Below are 25,792 nucleotides of genomic sequence, written 5' to 3'. Positions count from 1 at the left end.
CCTCAACCTCACATCTTAATATATATGTGTATATGTATCAGAGTCTTGATTAAAGATTTTTGGTGAATAGATTTAATGTCTGGTTATTCCCTTTATCAGTACAGGCATTTAGTGATTGTTTAGTTATTGTAGGAGGCCGGGCAGTAGCACAGTGGATTAAGCACAGGTGGCGCAAAGCACAAGGACAGGCGCAAGCATCCTGGTTCGAGCCTCCAGCCCCCACCTGCTGCAGGGAGGTCACTTCACAAGCAGTGAAGCAGGTCTGCAGGTTCCTTCCCTTCCTCTCATGATTTTTCTCTGTCTTAACCAATAACAAGGGCAACAAAAGGAAAAAAATAGGATTTCATTGATAACTGTTGTGTATTTATGGAAACCTTTACTTTCCTCTCTGTTAACCACACATTCTGAATTGAGTGCTGAGTGTGAGACTATATGACACACAAGCTCATGGGCCTATATTGCAGAGGGATCCAGCCGGCAGGTCTGTGTAAATGCCTCCTTGGTGGCAGGTCCTGTGCTACACATTGCCAGAATGAGCAAGATTCCTCTTCTGTAGGAGTTCGTATTCTGATAGGAAGAATAGATGACACTGAAACTGCAAAGATTCTGGGTTATATAATAGACATTAGTGTATTTACTACACAGAGGTCAGGCATGTAACCATTATCTTTCTCGATTGGGGTTTTAATGATGAAACTAAGGCTCCCTTTCAGGGTATCACTTGTAAAAAAAAAAAAAATTCCACCTGCTGGGGGTTGCTTCACAGGCAGGTCTGCAGGTGTCTTTCTGTCCCTTTCTCTTCCCCTCCTCTCTCAATTTTTCTCTGTCCTATCCAATGACAGCAATAATAATAATAACAACTGATAAACAACAAGGGCAACAAAAAAATTAAACTGAGTCAACACATGTAGATTGGGTTGGATACTACTGACGTGGGTGTGGCTGAGTCACTGCTTTCCCTGGTTTTGTGACTTTAAGCAAATTGTGTAATTTTGTGCTGTTTTCCTGCCTATGATATTGCTATATGAAAATACCTACTTCATTCTGTCCAGTGAGGTAATTACTGGAGTTAAGTGCCAGACTCTTTGTAACGATTAGTGAAGTGCGTGCGTGCGTGTGTGCGTGCGTGTGTTCATGTGTGTTCATTCATGGAAGTTGTGACATTGGTTCCAACTTTCTCTATGCATGTCATTTTTTTCTCTTCAGCTTTATTGTCTTTTTATTTAGAATCTACAACAGGAGACAAATCTGTACCACATTCTTGCACAACTCCTTCCACGTCTTCTGCTTCTGGACTGAATCCCACCTCTGCACCCCCAGCATCTGCCTCAGCGATCCCCGTCTCTCCTGTCCCACAGTCACCAATACCTCCATTACTCCAGGACCCCAATCTCCTTAGACAGCTGCTGCCTGCTTTGCAAGCCACGCTGCAGCTAAATAATTCTAACATGGACATATCCAAAATAAATGAAGGTAAGCCTTCACAGTGACATTGAAAACAATTTGCACAGTGCAAAAGTAGATAATTAGTAAAATGTCTAATCTGAATGATATGTCTTTCTTAAATTGATTTTTTTGGGGGAAAGATCTTTCAAAAAGACTTTCTATGTACCTGAAGATAAGCTGTTCTGTTTGTCTATGTGGGATTTTTAAAAAATTATTTATTAATTTGATTGGACGACAAAACCAGAGCATTGCTCTGACACATGCAGTGCCAGGAATCCAACTTCAGACCAGAACTTTATCTTTTCTGTCACTTCCTGGACTGCTGCTTCTATTTGTTTTATGAAGATCTTTAAAGCAGGGTCCAGGCATTGGCACGCCCAGTTAAGCACACAGATGCAAGTTCAAACTCCCGGCTCCCCACTTATAAGGGGGACGCTTCACAAGCAGGTTTGTCTAAGTGTCTTTCTTTCTCCCTCTCTGTCTCCCCTTCCTGTTTCTCTCTGTCCTATCCAGTAAGGGGGGTGGGTGGTGTCTTTAAAGCTGATTGAAAAAGCCAGGTAAATCACTCAGTTGGTAGAGCATCAGACTTGCATGTCTTCAGCTCCTAGTTTGCTTCCTAGTGCTGCATGTATTGGAGCAGTGCTCTGGCTTCTGTGTCTCTACCTCTCATAATAATAAAAATTTTTAAACAAAATGAAAATCACTTGGATTTTTTTTTTGCATATTTGAAAATATGGATCTGGTGGTTATTTGGTATATTTGTGACTTTGCCCACTTTAGTTCATTTGGCTCTTCTTTTGAAAGAGTTTGGGTGGGGGGGGGACGTGCAGCTCTGCTGTACCATTTGTGAAGCTTCCCCTAGCAAGTGGGGGCTGAAGTCTTAAACCCTGATTCTCATAATGTGTATGGTACTCTCTACTTGGTGTGTCACCACCTAAGTCCTGGAAGGTTTGCAATGTGCTAATTACTAGAAGAGTAGAGATCAAAGCAGTTCCTTCTTTATAATACTTGAAAGTATTTTGGAGACATGTAATATATAACATCGTGTGTGTGTGTGTGTGTGTGTGTGTGTGTGTGTGTGTGTGTGTGTGTGTGTGTGTGTCCCCGTTAGTTGCATTGTTGATTGCAGCTTTGCTTTTCAGTGTTTTGCAGCAGTATTTATTTAAGCGGCCACTCTGGAGTCTGAATTGAATTGAATATAGTTTTAATTTAGAATCAAACATTAACCCCTAAGTAAGAGTACCATGCAATTTTCTGTTTGGTATAAATAATATCCATATTACTGTCATCATTAACACTAAGTGATTAAGGTAGTCAGGCTTGTTAGTCATTAATCTACTGATTTTCCTAAATCATGAACCTGTTAAATTTCCTTTTCTATTTTTATGTCTCAGATCGTTTCATCTCTTTAGACCCATATTACCCACATTCTAGACTTCTGAGAGTTCTTATTTGAGTTACTGCAAGTGGTTTTTTCAGGTGTTTTTTTTTTTTAAGAGTTTTTGAGTTACTAATAATGCTATGTATGACTTTTAGTTCTTACAGCAGCTGTGACACAAGCCTCATTGCAGTCTATAATTCATAAATTTTTTACTGCTGGACCATCTGCTTTCAACATAACTTCTCTGATTTCTCAAGCTGCCCAGCTTTCTACACAAGGTATAACTTTTTTTGTATCTCTAGAGTAGTCTTCATATATTTATATTATCAGATTTTTTAATCTCTGGAGAGATGAACTGTATATGTTGTGGGTTTTGTAATGTTGTACATAATGTATTTACTTACCGTTTTTAGACGAAGCAAACATATGGCATTTATCTCTAGGTTGCCATCAAATCTGTAATGTAGTTTATATTACTTTGGAATTTGAGCTAATGAAGTATTTTACTCCAAACTATAACATACCCAGTCCTTGTGAAATGGGTCTATTTGAAGAGTCAAGGTTGATAGTCTTGAGTGAGCATGGTAATTGGCAAGGCCTCCCTTGAATTACCCTTTCCTCAGTGGAAAACATGAGAAGTGAAAGAACTCTTTATTAACTTGTTTCCCCAATCCCAAATAAATGGATATAGCAAGACCTAGTCTAAATTTAAAGTTACCAAAGTAAAAAGACTTAAAACTGGATTGTGTTATGATGCTAGAGACTGGAGGGTAGCTTGCCCCAGGTGTGAAATAAAGATGTTTTCCATCAAAGAGTAAAGAGTAGGTTTACCACATTAGTGGGAGGGATACTTATGTGTCTCTTAACAAGCAGCTCATTTAGGCCCCATTTTCCTTGGTGAGTGTCTTGGGTTATTACTTATCTCGGGTAGTTGGGAGGAAGGTCGGTGCCGGCTCCCACACATGTATTACAGCTCTTGTTTGTTTGTTTGTTTGAAATTGCTTGTTTCACTTCGTTACAGCTCAGCCATCTAATCAGTCTCCAATGTCTCTAACATCTGACGCGTCATCCCCAAGGTCGTACGTGTCTCCACGAATAAGCACACCTCAGACGAACACAGTCCCTATCAAGCCTTTGATTAGTACTCCTCCTGTTTCCTCACAGCCAAAGGTATGAGGACTGGGAGGAGGGGAGCTAGAGGCTTGAACTGGGGTCCTTGTGTGGGTCCTTGCACTTTGTACTATGTGCACTTAACCCAGTGTGCTGCCACCTGGCCCCCTCATACATAGAGTTTTTGTCTTTAACTGATGAAAGAAAGCATTATTTCTAACAACCCTTCTCCAGATACTTTTCTAGTCACTTTCTATACTAAGAGCTTTATATCTATTATATTTAACTTTCATATAAAAATACAGCTATGATTTGCATCACTTGATGTGAAAGCTAGATGTTTTAATTCCTTACTACAAATTTCACTTGACTGTAGTGCCTGTGTTTGGATTATCTTACATGGAAGGCCCCTCAGCATAGTTGGAATATTATTGTATGGGGTAGGGTGCATGGGAATAACATAATGGTTCTAACAAGAGACTTGCCTGAGTGAGTCTCCAAAGTCCCAGGTTCAATACCCTGCACCACCTTGAGCCAGAGCTGAGCAAGTATACTTGTTAAAACAAAGAAAGAAAATTGTTCTGTTCTTACAGATGTTGAACAGGAGCATATAATGCTGCAGTCAAATTTTCTTTCACTTCATTTGGATCTTAATCTACAAATCCATCAGTATATCCAAACATGTAATTATTTGCTATTAACATCACAACCAGGTGCACCATCACCTAGCCCATGGAATTATTTTTAAGTTACGGTAAAACAGTGAGTTATTATAAAGCAAAACAAATTGTTGACTAATCATGAACCTAAAGGCAACAATATTGCAGATGAAGATTTTGGGAGCGGGGGTCTCAAAAAAAACAAACAGCAGTGAGTTACTAAAGTATTATGTGACTTTTTTGTGGTTATAAGTACAATTCTTTTTTATATTTTTATATATATTTTTAATATTTATTCCCTTTTGTTGTCCTTGTGTTATTGTTATAGTTGTTGTTATTGGTGTCATTGTTGGATAGGACAGAGAGAAATAGAGAGGGAGAGAGAAAGACAGACACCTGCAGACCTGCTTCGCCGCTCGTGAAGCGACTCCCCTACACGTGGGGAGCCGGGGGCTCGAACTGGGAACCTTATGCTGGTCCTTGTGCTTTGCACCACATGTGCTTAACCCACTGTGCCACCGCCCGACTCCCACAAGTACAATTCTTAAGCTTAAGTTCAGATATAAGAACACATTGAAACATAGCTTGAAGTTAATGGTTGGCCAGCTTTTAAGTTTTTCTTTTTGGCTCCTTCCAGCTCTACTTTGATCATCTATTTACATATATTTTGGAGTCTTTTTATTTATTTATTTTTAATTTCTTTATTGGGGAATTAATGTTTTGCATTTGGTAAATACAGTAGTTTGTACATGCATAACATTTTCCATATAATAATACAATCCCCTTTAGGTCCTCTGTCATCCTTCTTGGACCTGTATTCTCCCCCTCCACCCCCCCACGTCTTTTTAGATAGATTTTTTTTTTTTAGTTCTGACCTTTAATTTATTACTTTGTCCTTGATTGCCTGTAGTTTGTTGGGAGGGTCAACATGAAAGCCTTGGCTTTCAAATTTAAAATTTATTTTTATGATGATAAATTTAAGTGTCTAATAGATGATGAGTAAAAGTAGAATAACTCAGAATGTTAGTTTTATAGTCAGCTTGTAAAATTAACTTTTAAAAGCTCGTTTAATCAGAAGAGCATCAGTTCTTTATACTCTACTTTTTGTATACCACACCAAGGATGAACGCAGGGTTGTGCATGTATCACTGCTGCCGAGTTGCCACCCTGAGTGGGCTGACTGTTTTTCACTGTCTGAAAAACAGGAGAAATACCACAGTGCTCCTCCATTACTCATGGAGCTCCCTTAGATGCTGTCCGAACTGTCCCATGTGGTGCCTCAGCTCAAATCCAGGACCCCATGCAGAGCAAACCGTGTGCTGTACCTGCTGAGCTAGCTCCTGCCTCCCTTAAGTTTGGAGGACTTTGTGAGTTTTTCTTTTTTTTGTTTTGTTTTGTTTTTTTTATAGTTGGTCTTATTTAGACCATGTAAAATTGTAAAGGAAAAAACTGGAATTTCTAATGAGGCCTGGTGTTCAGAAGTAGCGGTACTATTTGGATTTGTTTGGAAGGATTTTGGTGATCCTTCCCACCACAATTATTTGGTTGAATGATGTGACCTAATCACTTCTGATTCTGTTTGCCACTGCACCTTTTTCTGTGCTAATCCCCACTGGCAATTGTGGACATCTTGGTCTACTTTTTCTGGATAATATGTTTTTTGGAAGAGTACCCTGTTTGAATCTTTTATGGGTTATGCTTTTTTTGTTTCTGCCTCCAGGGTTATCGCTGGGGCTTGGATGAATCCACTGCTCCCAGAGACCCTTTCCCCCCCATTCTTGCCCTTGTTTATCGTTGCTGTTATCATTATTGTTGTTAGTAGTATGGTTGTTATTGTTGTTGGATAAGACAGAGAAATGGAGAGAAGAGGGGGAGAGAAAGACAGACACCAGCAGACCTGCTTCACCGCCTGTGAAGCGACTCCCCTGCAGGTGGGGAGCCGGGGGCTCAAACCGGGATCCTTACGCCGGTCTTTTCGCTTCACGCCATGTGCACTACCGCCCAGCGTCCCTATGGGTTATCCTCTTATTCTCTAACGGACTAGTCTATACATTCTTTCCAGTTAAAATTTTAGTAGTTCTGTATGATGTGGTAACGCGTTTATTTTTTTAAGAAATAACAAGTCAGATAAGGTATTATAACCTTACATTAGGAAGACAATGGAACTGAAAATGAGGAGAATCTTAGTTGTATTCTAAGAAAGTAACTATACCCTTGGGCCACTTTTTGAAGAAACTGGATAATGAATTTCAAAAATTGATTCTGCTACTTTCCATCCTTACGGCATTTCATTTGATTTTTTTTTCCTCAGTGTTTTAGCTGAGTAATAAGGTTATTTCTAGAGAGACGTGAATTTAAGGATCTAAATAATTTACACAATTATATGCCACTAATAGTACAGCTCTTGTTGACTTAAAATTACTAAAAAGTAGAAATAATAAAATACAGTTTCATTGATTTAACACTTCTGCTTGTTCTAGTCTGTGTTACTTGCTTGTGTAGTAGAAATCTATCTTAGCAGAGTTTTGCCTTGCAGGTTAGTACTCCCGTTGTTAAACAAGGACCAGTTTCACAGTCTGCCACACAGCAGCCGGCACCTGCTGACAAGCAGCAGGGCCATGAGCCAGTCTCTCCTCGAAGTCTTCAGCGCTCAAAGTAAGTTGATGCACTGTGTTGAGACACTATTTCTTCTAGCATGGCATACTGTATTTTTTATCTTTATTTAATGACACTTTGTTTTTATTAAGATTTTATTTATTAATGAGAAAGACAGGAGGAGAGAGAAAAGAAAGACATCACTCTGGTACATGTGTTGCCGGGGACTGAACTCGGGACCTTATGCTTGAGAGTCTAATGCTTTTATCCACTGTGCCACCTCCCCGACCACCATACCATTACTGCATTGTTTAAATGTTGTAAATATATGTGTCATAGAACTTGGCCTTTGGAATCCATGGAGTGCTTGGTGCATGTAATACATAATTTACAACCATTCTTTATCTACAAATAGTATCTTTCACATTGAATCTTGGGTGGTATTTTTTTATTATTATTATCCTTTTTTACTGGAGAGAGACTCCTTCAGCCCTGCTTCACCACTTGTGAAGCTTTTCCCCTGCAGGTGGGGACCTGGGGGCTCAAACTTGGGCCCTTGCTCACTGTAATGTGTGCGCTTAACCAGGCATGCCACCACCTAGCCCCAAATCTTGGGTGATTTTGAAGAAAGCAGTTTGTTTTACTTAGAATATTATTATAGGAGTAATGTGTGTGTGATATTTGAACAAAGGGGTGCATGACTCGCATTCTTGATTTGTTGGACCTTAATCAGTTCTAGCCTCCTGAGAGCAGTTTCAGGCGTGTAGTGCAGAAGTCGAAACCTCACCCTTAAAGCATGACCCACTCAGCTGGTGTGTGCCAGACTGTTTTAATAGTCCAGCTCTGGCATGTACTGTCAAATGGAACGGTTTTGCGTTGTCAGTTATCTTTACTGGTTAACAAATACAACTTGAAATGATTTTTATTTGATTACTTTTTCTATTTTTATTTCATGTGAGTTGGCAAAATAATTCTACTTTTTACTGTTTTACAAACAAGCATTTCAGAACTTAATACATCTAGGTGAGAGTTTTAACCAATGCTCAGAACCTTTTTTTTTTTTTTTTTTTTTTTTACTTTATTTGATAGAGACAGCTAGAAATTGAGGGGAAGGGGGATATAGAGATGGAGAGACAGACTCCTGCAGGTGGTGACTGGGGGCTTGAACCTACGTCCCTGTATTTAATCAGGTGCGCCAGCTCTCAGCCACAGGAAATGTTTTTAATTTTGTCTTTAGAGCTACAGTGTTGTTTTGAATACCCTCAGTGGTGAGACCTCTTCGATTTTTGGAAGATTAGTTTTTGGAATTCAACTTGGGTGATTAAATTTTTGGTTCTTAGCACATTTTATCCCCAAGCCCCAGCCCAACCCATACGGTTTTAAAAGACAATACCCAGTCCAGAGTCTTCCTTTTTTTTTTTTTTTTAATCTTATTTTGCTATTAAACTCATTCATGTTAGTTAATAAAAGCTATGTTTTTAATTCATATTACTTAATCCTGTAACATTTTTTTCTTAGATTGAGCAAGGGCAATCTCCCCCCCCCCCCCATCTATATGTATTTAAGATACAAAATTCAGGTGTGCTTTTTATCGGCAGTGTAAACTGGGACCATTTCTTAAGCACTGTTACTAGTATCTAATAGTGTACAATGTAGTCATCAGGTTCTGCTGTCTGTCAGATTTGGAGAATACTATTACTTTACATTTGACATGGACACTGTAGTAAGAAGGATCCCACCCCAGAAAGTGCATTAAAGAAATATGTAGTAGTGCCTTTGCCGGGGGCATGCTCAAGTTTTGGGCCCTGTTCCCACCTTGTTTGAAGCAAACTTCAGGAAAAAAATAAACACAATACAAGGGCTGGCAAGATAACTCAGCTGTTTAGTGCTCTGCTTGGCCATGTGTGCAACCCAGGTTGAAGTCCAGCTCTGCACTGCACATAGGAGGCTTGGTACCTCTATAGTAAAATGGATATGTTTACTGGAAGTCATTGGCAGGCAATTCTAGAAACTACTTTTAAACACACTACATTTAATTTTGTTTTCTAGTAGCCAGAGAAGTCCGTCACCTGGTCCAAATCATACTCCTAGTAGTAATGTGTCAGTTGCAACAGTTGTACCACAGAATTCTTCGGCCCGACCTCCATGTTCATTAACTCCTACACTAGCAGCACACTTCAATGAAAATCTCATCAAGCATGTCCAAGGATGGCCTGCAGATCATGCAGAGAAGCAGGTGTGTTGTGTGTTTTATAGCAATTGTTCCACCTTTGGATGACTAGTAAAACTGACCCAGTTAGATATTTTTTGAAAATCAAGTCTGAACCACTGAGTTTAATACATACTCAAGTTCTAATTTAGATCATAGTCATTTTAAAAATGCTTTGGTTCATTGTTAGAGGGTGTTAGTAAAGAAATTATTGATGACTAAATGGTATGTGTGTATAATTCACTATCTAGACATTTATTTCTCTAGAGCAATGATCAACTCTGGTGGTGCTGGGGATTGAACCTGGGACTTCAGAGTATGGGGCATGGAAGTCTTGTATAACCATCATGCTTTCTCCCCAGCCCTTCATGACATATTTTAATGAACTTAATAATGTAACTACCAAAATTTAAAAAAACCAGTATTTAATTAGCAAAGTGCTTTTGTTTTTTTCTACTTCTTAAAAGTGCTAACCAGTACAACTAGTATTTTATTTATTATGAGATTCTGATGGCCCAACTGTTACCCCATGTCAACTAGTTAGTAGAATGTGGCTCAAAGCCCCCAGCATTTTCCCACTCAGCCATCCTACTTCTATTAGAATGGTTAATCCCATGCGTACCAGTATACCAGTAGTGAAGTTTGGGCATTTCTGTTTTGGGTTAAGAAACTATTTGGCAGGGGCCAGGTGGTGTGGCGCACCTGGTTGAGCGCACATGTTACAGTGCACAAGGACCCAGGTTCGAGCCCTGGCCTCCACCTGCAGAGGGAAAGCTTCACAAGTGGTGAAGCAGGGCTGCAGGAGTCTCTCTGTCTCTCTCCCTTTTTATCACCCCCTTTCCTCTAAATTTCTGACTGTCTCTATCCATCAAATAAATAAAGATAAAAAAATTAAAAAAAAAACTTTTTGGCATTCTAGTTGCTGCCATATAGCCTCTCTTACTAGATAAAAGACCATCTGAAATGTTTTTATATAGATTCACAGATTCAAAAAAAAGTGTTGCAAAATAATAAGAGGTTAACATGAGGAACTAGTGTGAATGATAACCATCTTAGTGTTTAGAAGGACATTCTTTAGTAGATTATTTTACAAGAGAGAGACCAAAGCATTGCTTGATCATGAAGTTCTGAAGATGAAACTGTGGTTGGTTTAATGCTTGTAAAACAAGTGTTCTGCTGGCTCTGCCAGTAGTCATCTTTCCAGCCATTAAAAGAGAGTTTATATATTTGACCTCCACTGATGTACACTGTACAGTGCAGGGATATCTCCTTACAGATAGGAAACTGATGGTTAGAAATGGAGTTTTGGCTTATCTGTGGCACCGTAGGGTAGTGAGTCTGAAATTCCTGAAAGTGGAATTGTTTTCTTAAAATAATTTCTAGAAGGGATCGGGCTGTAGCGCAGCAGGTTAAGCGCAGGTGGCGCAAAGCACAAGGACCGGCATAAGGATCCCGGTTTGAACCCCGGCTCCCCACCTGCAGGGGAGTCACTTCACAGGTGGTGAAGCAGGTCTGCAGGTGTCTATCTTTCCTCCTCTCTGTCTTCCCCTCCTCTCTCCATTTCTCTCTGTCCTATCCAACAACAACAACAATAACTACAACAATAAAACAACAAGGGCAACAAAAGGGAATAAATAAAATAAATATAAAAAATAATAAAATAAAATAATTTCTAGAAGTGGGTTGGGCCATGGCACACATAGTGTGAGGTACAAGGATCCCGTTTCAAGCCCCCGGCTCCCCATCTGCAGAGGGGTCACTTCACAAGTGGTGAAGCAGATCTATAGGTGTCTTATCTTTCTCTCCCTTTCTCTGTCTCCCCCGCCCCTCGCAGTTTTTCCTCTGACTTATCCAATAAGATGAAAAAAAAAATTGTCAACAGGAGCAATGAGTTCATAGTGCTGACACTAAGCCCCAGTGATAACCCTGGAGGCAAAAAAAAAAAAAATCTCCCCCCTAGAACATAGGACAAAACAAGTAGGACAAAACATAGGACAAAACAAGACATGTACACAAAAGGGGTGTTCGAGACAGTTTTAGTGTTTGATTTTATATGGGAATGTGACTTACTACATTTTATAACACCCCCCCCCATTTCTTTAAAGGCATCGAGATTGAGAGAAGAGGCCCATAACATGGGAAGTGTTCACATGTCAGAAATATGTACTGAATTAAAAAACTTACGGTCTTTAGTCAGAGTGTGTGAGATTCAAGCAACTTTGCGAGAGCAAAGGTATGTTTTTATTGTTTAATTCTGGTCAACAAGTCTGTTGGGCAGAGGTATGTTTTTGCTGAATGACTTTGTTTTCTATTACAAGTCTTTATGTTTATGAATATGTTCAATTTCTGGAAGTCCTTATTTTTTAATAACGTGTCCAGTACTGTAACTCTCATAATTTAATAATGGTGAGTAGTAGTGACATCTAGTTTTTTTTCCCCTCTGCATTGCTTGCTTTTCTATGCCCAAGATCAGGCCCTCATGAGAGGAATGGGGTCTGCCACTGAGCTACACTCCACACCTAGACATTCTGTTTTGCCACTCACACAATACACACTTTATATGATACAGTGATTTAAGAAATAAAGTAGTCAGCGTGCAGTGTTGAAGCCCTGGTGACAGTAACTCTGTGATTGTTCTGAAGGTGATTCTTTACATATGCCAGGCATACGATTTAACTCATAGAAACTTAGGCTATTCTTCATTGTAACTCATTGAAATGGTACAGGCAATAAGTGGAAGTGAGGAGTCAGAGGAATTATGAGTCTGTTGGACTTTGCTGTGGCTCCTGTTTTACATAAGTATGGAGGGTTCTTCAGAATGGCACACCTGGCTTGAGCACATGGTACAAGGCCCATGGACCCCAGTTTGAGTCCCCAGTCCCCACCTGCAGAAGAAAAGCTTTGCAAGTGGCATAAAGTAGTGTTACAGTTGTCTTCTCTCTCCTTATCATCCCCCTTCCCTTTCAATTCTAGCTGTCGCTATCCAGTAAAGTTTATAAACTTTAAAAAAAAAAAAAAAAGATTAGCCTTTTGTACCTAGTTAATTCTAGGCTTAATATGTTTGTAGCCCAGAAAATATTCAATATAGTGTAGGTTTGTAATTCTTAACTGGTACTTACTTATTTTTATAGTTAAAACTTCAGTTTTCCTGTAATACTTGACATGTGTTCTAATGCCTTGCTTATTTTTCAGGATACTGTTTTTGAGACAACAAATTAAGGAACTTGAAAAGTTGAAAAACCAGAACTCCTTCATGGTTTGAAGATGTGAATAATTGCACATGGTTTTGAGTACAGGAACTGTAAATCTGTTGCCCAGTTTGAACATCACTGACCTGCATTTAAGTAGACTTGGGACGGTTGAGCTGGGCAAAGGAGACAGGGGGCGGGGTCTGTAAGAGTCAATTCAGGGGAAAGATACAAGGTTGATTTGTAAAACCCTTGAAGTGTAGATTTCTTGTAGATGTATTCTTCACATTGTAAATATGTTTTGTAGAGTGAAGCCATGGGAAGCCATGTGTAACAGAGCTTAGACATCCAAAACTAATCAATGCTGAGGTGGCTAAAAACCTAGCCTTTTACATGTAAACCTGTCTGCAAAATTAGCTTTTTTTAAAAAAAAAAATTTAAAATGGGGGGTTAATTTATCATTCAGAAATCTTGCATTTTCAGAAATGTCAGTGCAAGCGCCAGGCGATGTGTGTGAGGATGCGGCTGAGAACCCTCCTGCAGTTACAGATATCATGAGACGGCTGCTCCACACGCCACCTGATTAGAGCAGCGTTGCTTTCTCCACTTGTTTGCAGAGACATGTTTTCATTCTGCTTGTGTTCCATTTTCCTCAGAAATCCTTAATCTGATTTTATCCATTTTTTTTTTTTAAAGGCTCCTCTTTCTTCTCCTTTCTTAAGGCACTGTTGCTATGGCACTTTTCTATAACCTTTTCATTCCTGTGTACAGTAGCTTAAACTTGGAGTGATTGAACATAACCCACTTGTTTGTATAAATTATTGAAATCCATTCGCACCCTGTAACGATGGACTTAAAAGTACTACTGAGCATGTGTGCTGAAAGTGCATTGATTGCTCAAATATAAGGAAATGGCCCAATGAACATGGCGTGGGAGGGGAAAGAGGAAACGAAGCTAGTCAGATGTGAATTGTATCTGTTGTAATAAACATGTTAAAACAAACAACAATTGTTACTTTTCTTTTCCTTCGGTCAATGCATATTAGAAATCAAACCACCTGGGGTTTTTTTATTGAAAATATTCTTGTTGAATATTATACTTAATGGAAATGATTGCTTGAAGAGGAAGGTTTTGTTTAAAGCATATTAACAGGAAATTGTGTATATGATATTTAATGAAATATGAAATTCAACAAGAATGATTAAGTCACTTCCCCAGTGGTTGTCATTTGTTAAACCCTGGTTTACCTGTCTTGCTATTATGACTTTTCATTTTGAAGGATGTTTGTGTTGTAGCTGATTGTTTAAGTCTGGTGCTGACTGCTGTTCTTAGCCATCACAAAATGCTAAATTTGTGTCGTTGGAGCTTCCTGCTGTTGTCTGGAAATGGCAGGAAAGCTCAGCTTTGTATATTGTTTCCTAAAGTATATTAAAATAAAAAAAGAAACTATTGCTACTGTAAAATTACTTTGGCTTTTTTTTTTTCTTTGCTAAAATATTGGTCACATGGCCTTATTAGCATGACACTGCCAGTATTATGTCGAATCACAAAGGTTCCTTTATGCCGAAAAAAAAATCTTAATTTTGAAATCTCACCCAGTTGAGAGGCTGTGGTTTGGGTTTGTTGAGGCAGACATGCGTGCGCTTTCAGAACTGCCAGCACCAAGGGCTTGTTTTGTGATGTTCAATGTTGATGTTAGTGCATCAGGGATACCAGCAGGCTGAGGTTACTCTCGTGCTTTAAACGTGACTTTAAACTACAGATGACAACACTTGAGATTTTTCAAGAAATTTTAAAAAGTAAATTGTAAGCAATAGAATACTTTTTAACTTGAGTAAACTTTTTAAATGTAAGAATAAGACAGAATGTCACATTACATCATGAGCTGTTCCTATCTGTGAAGTTAACATTTGCTGGGCTTGCTTAGTGTATGTGATCGCAACTCCAAGCTACATTAAACAAGAACCCTTTACTGGCGCGGCCCTGTAATGGTTACGACTAAGAAGTGAGCAGTTTGTGACGTAATGGGCAGTTTTTCTTATCAGATGGCACCTTGACTTGTAACTTAGGTAAATTTGAATTTGATTTACTGAAAATCATTGATTGGTCACCTTACACTTTTGCTTTTTAAAAATGTTTACATTCCTAACTGAATCACATGCACACATAATAGAAGATGCCTCACCTGGTGGTTTTTAGACATTAAAATTTTATGGACATATTTTTTATAATTGAGTCACTTACTCTGTGATAAATAGTTTTAAATATTGCACTTTATAAACATAGTGTCCAGCTACTGACCGCCAGGCAGCCTGGAACATTTGCTTAAATAGGTTTCTTATCCAAGAAGATTTCTTCACTTAGTGACCTGCTGGCATAACTTCACAATGTATCCCATTTTCGGTGGACATGTTGGTTCAGATAATTTGAAAATAGCAGTGCACGTAGATCCTAGGGAACCTCAGGGTTTTAATTTTCCTGTTTTGAAAGACATATTGGGCTATTGCTCAACCTTAGAAACTGAGACTGTAGTAAAATGCATTTTGTGATGATGGTCTGTTAGAAAGTTTTTACCATAAAGAACCAGCCTTTTTAATTAGTTTGAGTGGTTTTAAAATTTGGACTATCACAAAATGGAAAAATCCCATGCTTCAGTCCTTTTTTAGACATTTAGATAACCTAAACAAATGGTTTTATCTTCTAAATTTTATACTTCCATTTGTAAATCTTTGGAAAGGAGGTGCTTAAAACTTTGCAAGGTATGAATTGTTAGCCCATCAAATAATCTGTTCAAAACATAACCTTAGCTTCAAGAAGGGATTATTTCAGAGGGGTTGGGGGTAGGGCAGTGCGTGCAAGTGACTGGCTGCAAACCAGAGCTGTTGTCCAAACTGAAGCAACTGTACTTAGATGTGGGGCTTGATGGTGACTACTTTTCATACCTGTAAACATGGTTGTATTCTTGTATTTATACTGGAGTGTACAAAATGACACTAAAAAGGAATAAATTATGTTTTGACTATATTGTCCATTTATTTCAGAGTAGTCCTTTTTGAAAATTTTAGAATATATCATTTATTTGAGTAAGACAAGTTGCTGTTAAAATTAGTTGTTTCAGTAGCCTCAAAATACCAAAAATTTTTTCCTCCACAAGAGCCAGATTGTGGTGCCCTCATTAAGCACACACATGCCCGTGCGCAGGGGCCTGCAGGGAGTCTCAGGAGCGGTGAAACTGCCACAGCTCTCCCTACTTCCCTTTCAAGGTCTGTCCTGTCAAATGAAATGGGAGGGGAGATGTCTTATATACTGAGAGTGGTGGATTTGTAGTGCCTGCACTGAGCCAGAGATAAGCCTGGTGGCCGTGTGTGTGTGTGTGTGTGTGTGTGTGTGTGTGTGTGTGTGTGTTTTACACGACAGCAGTACCACCACTGTTGCTAGGGCTCAAACCTGGATCCTTAACAATAGATGTTCCACTGAGACATTGCTTTGGCCCTTCAAGTATATTTCCTTTTAAAAATATGTTTATTGTTGGGTAGACATAGCCAGAAATGGAGAGGGGATGGGGGGGATTGGGAAAGACACCTGCAGCCCTGCTCCACCACTTGTGAAGCTTTTCCTTGTGCACTTGACCAGCTACACCACCACCCGGCCCCAAGAAAAGTTAGTTCTCTTTAGAGACACAAGTGCAGAAATAAATCCGGAGACTGCAGCAAGTAAGTGTGTGGTGGCAGTTCAAGGCCTTGGACATGGAGAGTTTTGGATTCAGTTCACCAGGAAGTGACAATGCAGTCATATTTCACTCAGTTGGAAATAGTAAAAAAGGAAAGCAAAGAGAAAGGTTAGAAGGTTGACCCAAATTACAATTTGAAGGCATAATGTGTCCTGATGAATATAGGGTGTTGAAGGGGGAAAAAATGATAACTCTGGGTCTCAAGCAATGAATAGTATCAATTATTGATACTGAGACGACTAGTTAATATTCTGAATCATGACTTCTATTTGAGAGAACTGGTCATGCTAAAAGGCAAGTTATCTTTGTTGCTGGAAGTTCAAGGAAAGACTGGAAACAAGATGAGTTAGATGAGATTGACCCAAGATTCAGACCCTTGGAATCAGAGGCCCGGACGAGACCTGGACAGACTACATTAGGGAACTCCCAAAGTGCCAGGGCATGTGTGTATTTGATAGCTAACTAAAACAGGGTGTCGAGAATTGAGATCTTATGCCAGATTTTAATTAAAGTCACACAATTTAGAAACTATACTGGAGGCCAGGCGGTGGTGCACCTGGTTAGGCGCTCAGTGCAGTGCACAAGGTCCTCACCTACAGGGGAAGGCTTCACGAGTGGTAAAGCTGTCCCTCTCCCCCTTCCCTCTTAGTTTCTGGCCATCTCTTTCCAATAAGTAGAATGAATTTAAAAAAAAAAAAAAAAAAAACTTCTTAAAGGCCTGTACAAGTAGCTGCCATTCAGGTCTCTTCAAAGAGACTTTTCCTGACCACCCTCCATCACTAGTGTCTCAGGTTTTGGCTTTGGTCTTTTCACTTTGGGAGGTAGGCAAGGTATAGCCATTACTGGTAAAGTTATTATAATTTACTACTTGTTACAAAAATCTTCAGTCTAAGCCTGTGTTGTTAGTGTTGTAAAGTATGTCCTTTATAAACCAGATTCGTCAGATGCATTGTTACAGGTAACTGGGAGCTCCGTGGGCCTGTTTGGGGGTTACGCTACTAAAAAGCACGGTGCCACTTGTGAACGGGAGCCTGATGAGCGGGAGCTGACCCTGCGTCTCACCCTTGGAGGCACAGGAGTCGTGCCCTGGTCCTGCTCTGGCCACCTTGGCTTACCAGGCTGTCTCATACGCATCTGGCCAGACCCAGGTCTGTGTGCAGTGTAGGCAGAAAGCAGCGGGGTGTGTGACCGCAGGACACCTGTGACGTTGAGAACTCTGCCTCTGTGACAAGACAGAACAGAGACCAGACGGCCACCTTGTGAGCCGGCATCTACGTGCCTTCTGTTGTCTGGGATGATCAGCCTGTGTGCCACTGAGGTCACAGGAAACTTGTTTGTTTGTTTGTTTGTTTTCGATGTTACCCAGAGCACCACTAAGCTCTGGCTCGTGCTGATGCCGGGGGTCAAATCTGGGAGCTAGAACCCTTTAGTCATGAAGGCCTTTTGCACAAACATGCCCTCTCCCTGGCCCTTTGTATCCTGTCTAGATCTGGGAGTATTTGCTTCAATGAAAAAGGCACGTTGCAAGGACAGCAGTTTTTAATCTCGTGTGTATTGTGAATCTGCACCTTTTAGGAAAATCAGCGTCAAGTGGGTGTTTACCAAATATTTTTGCATTAAGTAAGTCAATTGTGCACATTAAATGTGCTTGATTTTTTTAATTTAAGATCTAAAGCTTAATGTTTTTTAAATATTTAAAATCATGACTAGGGGCTGGGTGGTGGTGCATCTTTAAAAGTGTACACTACCGTGCTCGAGGGCCTGGGTTGAAGCCCCCAGTCAACACCTGCAGGGGGAAGCTTCACAAGAGGTGTAGCAGTGCTGTATGTGTCTCTGTCTGTGTCTCAAGTATGAAAAGAGAAAAAAAAAATGGCAGCTGGAAACTGCATAAAATCACTAAGCCCCAGTGATAACTCTGGTGGCAATAAAAAATGAGATTATGAAAGGAGTGATTAAAATGATTTTAAATGTCATGACTAAAAACATGAGCAGAGTCATTCTGATACTGCATGTCAAGTCTGCCTATGTCTTTGTTCTTTGTTTTTATTTTCATTTTGGTAATTTATCATCCTTGTGAGCTAAAACTGTTAAAAGTCAGAAAACAGTACCATAGTGGTTTGCCTGCAGTTTTTTTAAATACTAGTCTACCTGTTAGACAAGCACTGGAGGGTGTGTGCGTGTGCGCGTGTGTTAACCTACTGTTGACAGAACTGTAGAATAAAAGATAAATAAGGAAAAACCCCTGACCACCCACCTAAAGTGCAGAGCCAATAGACCTCCCTCCAATGAGAGGCTCGTGTCTAGTCACCCCTGAGTTAGACCCCAGGCCGAACAGAAGTCTTCCTCAGTGTCTAGGCAGGAGGGCTTTGAAACTGGTGGAGGCTTGCCTCTCAGAGCATGGACGGGGCAGCACCAGGGGACCCGGCCGACCCAGGTGCTGTGTGGAGCTGAGGGGAGACACGCTCTCCGTGGCCTCCCTGCACTCTGCCACATCCGCGGGTCGTTCCCAGAAGCCAGAGTTGGAGGCAGCCCCACGCTGAGAGGGCAGGGAAAGAAGCAAGCGAGTGTGCTAGCACCCAGGACGGAGTATGGCCACTGAGCCTGACAAGATAGAGTGGAGTGTTAGGAAGTTCTAGGAAATATGTAAGAAAGTTTGTTTTGACACTAACATTCTATTTAGTAAGTTGTTCAGATGTAGAATTGGATGGAGAATGCTGAGAGGTGATGGCGATGTGGAAGCCGTTTACAGGCAGCTACAAAGTGACAGATGTGCAGGAGGGCAGCCAGATGTAAAGCAGAAATGACGGGAGGCGGGGAGAAGATGGAAGGGAACCTGAGTGGCTTCATGCTGCATTTGGTGAGGAAATAGACTGCTCTCTGGGAGGTTCAGATCATGTGCTCGCTTCACTGGGACTTACCATAATGTAGGTGGAAGCCAAGTAAAATCGGAGAAAAGTAAATGCTCACAAAGAATTCAGTACTTAATACACAGTGCATGCAGAAATGCTTTCATTGTGAAGGAAACAGCACAAGATGGTAGAGTTACAGAAAGTTAGGTTAATGGAATAGTTACAAATGCACTCCCCGAACAAGGCAACTAAGTGCAGCTTCATGTGTGCTTGGAGCCTTCCTGTAAAATCAGCAACGAGGGAGGGGTAGATAGCATAATGGTTATGCAAAGAGACTCATGCCTGAGGCTCCGAAGTCCCAGGTTCAATCCCCCTCCCCCCCCCAGCACAGTAAGCCAGAGTTTATGGCTAAAAAACAACAACAGGGAGTCGGGCAGTAGCGCAGCTGCTTAAGCGCAGGTGGCACAAAGTGCAAGGACTGTGAAGATCCCAGTTCGAGCCCCCAGCTCCCCACCGGCAGAAGGAGTTGCTTCACAGCTAGTGAAGCAGATCTGCAGGTGTCTCTCTCTCTCTCTCCCTCTTTCTGTCTTCCCCTCCTCTTTCCATTTCTCTCTGTCCTATCCAACAATGACAACATCAACAACAATAATAACTACTACAATAAAACAACAAGGGCAACCAAAGGAAATAAATAAATAAATATGTAAAAACCAACCATGAAGACTTAGTATTAACCACTTATATCTGCGCACACTAGATGTACGCCCGAAAACCAATGAAATTGGACCTCTCTCATACCACTCATTCAAAACAACATGAAATATGGATTAAAGGCTGAGCACTGCTCAACTCTGGCATGTGGTGGTGTGAGAGACTGAACCCGAGGGGGGAAGCTTCATGAGTGGTGAAGCAGGGCTGCAGATGTCTCTCTGTCCCTCTCCCCCTCTCTACCTCCCCTCCCCTTCCCTCTCAATTTCTCTCTGTCTCTATCCAATAATAAAAATAAATTAAAAAATAATAGATTGGGCTGAGCAAGTTGTGGTCTATATACACAATGGAATACTACTCAGCTGTAAAAAATGGTGACTTCACCGTTTTCAGCCGATCTTGGATGGACCTTGAAAAAATCATGTTGAGTGAAATAAGTCAGAAACAGAAGGATGAATATGGGATGATCTCACTCTCAGGCCGAAGTTGAAAAACAAGATTAGAAAAGAAAACACAAGTCGAACCTGAAATGGAGTTGGCGTATTGCACCAAAGTAAAAGACTCTGGGGTGGGTGGGTGGGTGGGGAGAATACAGGTCCATGAAAGATGATGAATGACATAGTGGGGGTTGTATTGTTAAATGGGAATCTGGGGAATGTTATGCATGTACAAACTATTGTATTTACTGTTGAATGTAAAACATTAATTCCCCAATAAAGAAATAAATTATTTAAAAAAATAAATAAAAAATAATAGATTGAACCTGGAACTCTGTAGCCTCAGGCAGGACAGTGTTTTTTGCATAACCAGTATTTCATTTCCCAAGTATTTCTCAATACAGTGAGTGGGGAAGACAAGGGAAGATATGAATGAGATGGATGTGAAAAAGTACAGAGTACAGAATATGACCTACATGGGAAACATGTATATTCTGAATAAGAAAGTATTTTCTTAAAGTGTTCAAATCTTTCTTCTGTATACAGGCAGGCATGTTAATAGAAAGATACCTATGTTCGTCTAAAAATCAGTTTATGTATCACTAAGGATTTTGTGACTTGAGCTTAAAATCTCTTAAGCACATTTACAGGTGCTGTGCTGGACTCACCGGTGTGAGTGGGGTCCCGAGCCCAGCCCTGACACTGCCTGTGCCCGAGTGATGTTGTGGTTCCCCTCCTTCAGAAACAGATCTTTAAAAGCACTAGTATGACTGCGTGCTGCCTGCACTAATATCCCATAGAGAGCACCAGTTACGGGAATAGCAGACAGGACTACGGCACGGACCATCCAGAACAAGCGGGAGCACACGTAACGCTTCAGATCTGTGTAGACGGAGCAGATGTTCAAAATGGGAAAAACTGGCCAGCAAGTTAAAAGTCATCATCTGGACCTCAGTCTTTCTGCTGTCGTAGATGAGCCCTGAAATGTCAAAGATCATTTGCATCAAAGCTCTAGGGCTCCATCGGCTTCACTTGCTGTGAGACCCCAGGAGCACAGCTGGAACCCCCAGGTGTCAGCCCACTGTCGGCCCCACAGCTGGCAGGTGTCAGCCCAGGTGTCAGCCCAGGCTCTCGGCCCCACAGCTGGCAGGTGTCAGCCCAGGTTCTCGGCCCCACAGCTGGCAGGTGTCAGCCCAGGTGTCAGCCCAGGCTCTCGGCCCCACAGCTGGCAGGTGTCAGCCCAGGTTCTCGGCCCCACAGCTGGCAGGTGTCAGCCCAGGTGTCAGCCCAGGCTCTCGGCCCCACAGCTGGCAGGTGTCAGCCCAGGTTCTCGGCCCCATAGCTGGCAGGTGTCAGCCCACGTGTCAGCCCAGGCTCTCGGCCCCACAGCTGGCAGGTGTCAGCCCAGGTTCTCGGCCCCACAGCTGGTAGGTGTCAGCCCAGGTGTCAGCCCAGGTTCTCGGCCCCACAGCTGGCAGGTATCAGCCCAGGCTCTCGGCCCCACAGCTGGTAGCTCCCAGGTGTCAGCCCAGGCTCTCAGCCCCACAGCTGGCAGGTGTCAGCCCAGGCTCTCGGCCGTCCTCCTGACAATAAACCTGAGGTGGATCTCAGAACCTAGAGGTCTAGGCCTTGCTACGGTTCGCCAGTTCACTTGCTGAGGCTATGGTGAACCATCCGCAGTTGTCTTTCATTTCCTCTCTTGCTTCACTCTCGGGTCCCATCGTGCTGTTCTGAAAGAACCCCTTCCGTCTTTGTTCACAGTGGAGTAAGAGTATGTCTCAGCCCTGCTCTCTATGTTTTGGCTTATTTTTCTCCAACCTTTCATTGTAACTGTGTGTTTGTTTTAAGTTACAGGTACAGTCTACATATATCCTGACTTTATTTTATTTTTCTTTTTTTAAAAAAATTTATTTTATTTATTTATTCCCTTTTGTTGCCCTTGTTGTTTTATTGTTGTAGTTATTATTGTTGTTGTTGTTGGATAGGACAGAGAGAAATGGAGAGAGGAGGGGAAGACAGAGAGGAGGAGGGAAAGACAGACACCTGCAGACCTGCTTCACCACCTGTGAAGCGACTCCCCTGCAGGTGGGGAGCCGGGGTTCGAACCGGGATCCTTATGCCGGTCCCTGTGCTTTGCGCCGCCTGCGCTTAACCCGCTGCGCTACAGCCCGACTCCCCATATCCTGATTTTTAAAAAGAAGATGCTTGTGAGTAGGGTGGTAGCACAGCGGGTTAAGCACACATGGTGGAAAGTGCAAGGACCATCGTAACAACCCCGGTTCGAGTCCCTGGCTCCCCACCTGCAGGGGAGTCACTTCACAGGCGGTGAAGCAGGTCTGTAGGTGTCTTTCTCTCCCCCTCTCTGTCTTCCCCTCCTCTCTCCATTTCTCTCTGTCCTACCCAAGGACAGCAACAACAACAACAACAATAATAACCACAACAATAAAACAACAAGGACCACAAAAGGGAAAATAAATGGTCTCCAGGAGCAGTGGTGCAGGCACTGAGCCCCAGCAATAACCCTGGAGGCAAAAGAAAAGAAAAAAAAAATTGCTTGTAGTCAGTGAACTACTCACACTTAGGGTGGCTTAAAGAGCACTGCTTCTTTGTATCTTGTTTTCTGGTTGTTCTGTATCTTGGTGGCTTCCCATCTCCTCTCACCAGCAGGTTTATATCTGCTTTGTCTTTGGATCCTGTTCCCTGATGGATTACTCAATCTCATTAATTTTTAAGTGCTTCTGTTCTCATTTTTGTTTTTTGCTTACCATGAGAATTTGATCAGTTTTTCTGTGCTTACATAGTTTTTTATATACTATTATCATTTCATCATCTTTATGTAAAGGTTGATTTGAGAGAGAGACACACACTAGGACCCTGCTCAGTCTGGGTGTAGCAGTGCTGAGGATTGAACCTGGGACCTCAGAGCCTCAGAGGTTTTGCAGAACCACTGTACTGTCTCCCCAGTCCTTGAAACCATGTGGGTTTTTTTATTTGTTTGATTTTGTTTTATAAATAAATGTTTGAAGCTGTGTCAGGAGCACTGGGTGTCAGTGCGGCCACCAGGCTGGAGGCCCAGGGTCACCCTCTGAGGACAGCAGGGGGCGCTGTGGGGCCACAGTCAGCTGGCACAGCCCCGACTAACCCGCCAGATGGTGGCCCAGGTGACAGCGGGGATGACAGCAGACACCTGGGGAAGCTGATCTGTACTCTGTCAAAGGGCTCCTGCTTGTGCTTGAACCACCGAAGTCACACTCATCACGAGCCAGGCACTGAGAGAGGCCAGAGTGCCGCTTGGCCCCCGCAGGTGGGAGCTGGGTGCTGCAAGCCCCGACTGGAGGCCCTGCGGAGTCCTGGCTCTCACGTGCGCCAGACCGAGCGGCTAGGCGATGTCTCCTCACAGTCTGCATCTTCTGCCTCTGCTTCAGTATGAAAACACAAGTCCTTCCCTGCCTTGTCCCCAAACCCTGGCTTCCCCACCTCTCACCTGTCCTGGAGGGTCTCAGCTCAGCAGGGGCGGGGGTCTGAGGGAGGAGGTGACAGCCAGCCTGTCGCCAGGAGGCCCGGCGGGGTAGCAGCCGTGCCATGGGCACAGCAGCTGCATGTGTGCGTGAGGCTGTGGGAAGACGCCCAGGAATGATGTCTGAGTGCCGGGCTGTGCTGCCCAGAGGTGGCCGCTCCCATGGCCTGGTCGCTCTGCAAAGCCAGCAGGGAGCTGTCACTCACTCCCGGCCACTGCCCACCGGTACCTGGTGAGAGCGAGAGGCATGTGGCCTGCCGCCCACTGCGGTGCGGTGCAGAGACCCTGCAGGAGAGACCCGGTCACAGTGTTGCCTGGGAGCTTCCGCACCCCTTGCCCCACCAGGCGCAGCCCTTGGCTGATTTCCTGCCCCATTTGCTTCCTTGACAGGCTGCCCTGGGTTTTGCTGGTATTAACTGTCGAAAATGCCTCTGATTTATCTTGAACTGTTTTTCTTTTCTCTTTTCTACTTTATTGAATAGAGATACAGAAACAGAGCGGAGGAGGAGATAGAGGGAAAGAGACACCTGCAGTGTCATATTGTGGAGCAGGGGCTCAGCCCGAGTCCTTATGCATGGCATGCCGCTGTCTAGCCCCTCTTCCTCCTTTTTATCTACTAAGTTCTGTCCTTGCTTAGAGGCCTGGACTGGGGACCATCCAACTCTCCCTGGCCCTTTCCTGGTCTGAGATTCAAGGGCATCATACATCTCTGCTATGCCACACTCCCGGTCTACGTGATGGGGCCAGACACAGTGTGGGGCTTGGCCTGCTACCTCCTTGGCCTGAGCTGCCTCAGAACTGCCAGGTGCCCCGTGTGGCTCCGTGTCAGCGCCAACCCCACCTCCCAGGCACTTGCTCACCTTGGAACTGTGTATGTGCCATCGAGATGTTTCTGCCCTGAGTGTGTGGGGTACTGACAGCAGAGTCCTCCCAGTGTGTGGGGTACTGACAGCAGAGTCTCCCAGTGTGTGGGGTACTGAGAGCAGAGTCCTCCCAGTGTGTGGGGTACTGACAGCAGAGTCTCCCAGTGTGTGGGGTATTGACAGCAGAGTCCTCCCAGCATGTGGGGTACTGAGAGCAGAGTCTCCCAGTGTGTGGGGTCCTGACAGCAGAGTCTCCCCAGTGTGTGGGGTACTGAGAGCAGAGTCTCCCCAGTGTGTGGGGTACTGAGAGCAGAGTCTCCCAGTGTGTGGGGTCCTGACAGCAGAGTCTCCCCAGTGTGTGGGGTCCTGACAGCAGAGTCCCCCCAGTGTGTGGGGTACTGAGAGCAGAGTGTCTCTGGCTGACTGGCTGCGCAGTGTGCTCTGGGTAGAGTGATGGTGCTCACACTGCTGCAGGAGCATCTCTGCGGGTTTTGGCCGCGTTGGATCCTGCTGCTCTGACTCAAGGTGCCGGGTGCGGGGACACTCAGTCAACTAAAGGGCCCGAGGCTCAAGGTGCCAGGTGCAGGGACACTCAGTCAATAAAGGGCCCGAGGCTCAAGGTGCTGATTGCAGGGACACTCATCAAGTAAAGGGCCCGCGGCTCAAGGTGCTGATTGCAGGGACACTCAGTCAGTAAAGGGCCCGCGGCTCAAGGTGCCCGGTGAGGGGACACTTAGTCAAGTAAAGGGCCCGCGGCACCGGCAGACACTGCAGCTGGAGCTGACACGACCTGAGGGGGGGGGGGGGCGGCGTGTGGGCAGGTGTGTGTCGGACTGGACGCCTTTCAGTTTGTCTCGTTTCAAGAGAAAACGGACCTTGCGGTGACCTCAGTCCTGCGCTCAGCCAGGGCCGTGCTCAGCGGCCGCTCTGCTGTGGCTCCCGCCTGGAGGGCCTGGCGGTGGGGCCCTGAGAGGCGCCCTGCCACACTGGTCTCCGTCTCTGTCTTGTCGGTCCCTCGTGTCCCTGCGGGTGCTCAGGACCAGGCGGGGCTGCGCTCTGTGTGCGGTCAGCGCTGGCCACCAAGTGTCTGCGCTTCACG

General features: G+C 43.2%; 1 protein-coding gene across 5 annotated transcripts in view; it reads left to right on the top strand.

The window, feature by feature from the left end:
• Positions 1-14,052, top strand: part of WAC (WW domain containing adaptor with coiled-coil) — a 59,181-nt gene extending 45,129 nt beyond the window's left edge. For 3 of the 5 annotated variants that reach the window (XM_060192531.1, XM_060192530.1, XM_060192528.1), the window contains 7 exons: positions 1,207-1,473; positions 2,983-3,105; positions 3,849-3,997; positions 7,133-7,251; positions 9,241-9,427; positions 11,506-11,633; positions 12,593-14,052. In XM_060192531.1, the coding sequence (XP_060048514.1) occupies positions 1,207-1,473; positions 2,983-3,105; positions 3,849-3,997; positions 7,133-7,251; positions 9,241-9,427; positions 11,506-11,633; positions 12,593-12,662 (1,043 nt within the window). In that variant the 3' untranslated portion in view covers positions 12,663-14,052. The remainder of the gene's footprint in view (positions 1-1,206; positions 1,474-2,982; positions 3,106-3,848; positions 3,998-7,132; positions 7,252-9,240; positions 9,428-11,505; positions 11,634-12,592) is intronic. The other 2 variants (XM_060192532.1, XM_060192529.1) reach the window with 1 other exon arrangement.
• Positions 14,053-25,792: the final 11,740 nt, after the last annotated feature.

Source organism: Erinaceus europaeus, chromosome 6, assembly GCF_950295315.1.
Source record: "Erinaceus europaeus chromosome 6, mEriEur2.1, whole genome shotgun sequence".
In the NCBI taxonomy this organism is placed as follows: domain Eukaryota; kingdom Metazoa; phylum Chordata; class Mammalia; order Eulipotyphla; family Erinaceidae; genus Erinaceus; species Erinaceus europaeus.
This window is presented reverse-complemented; position numbering and strand designations above follow the sequence as displayed.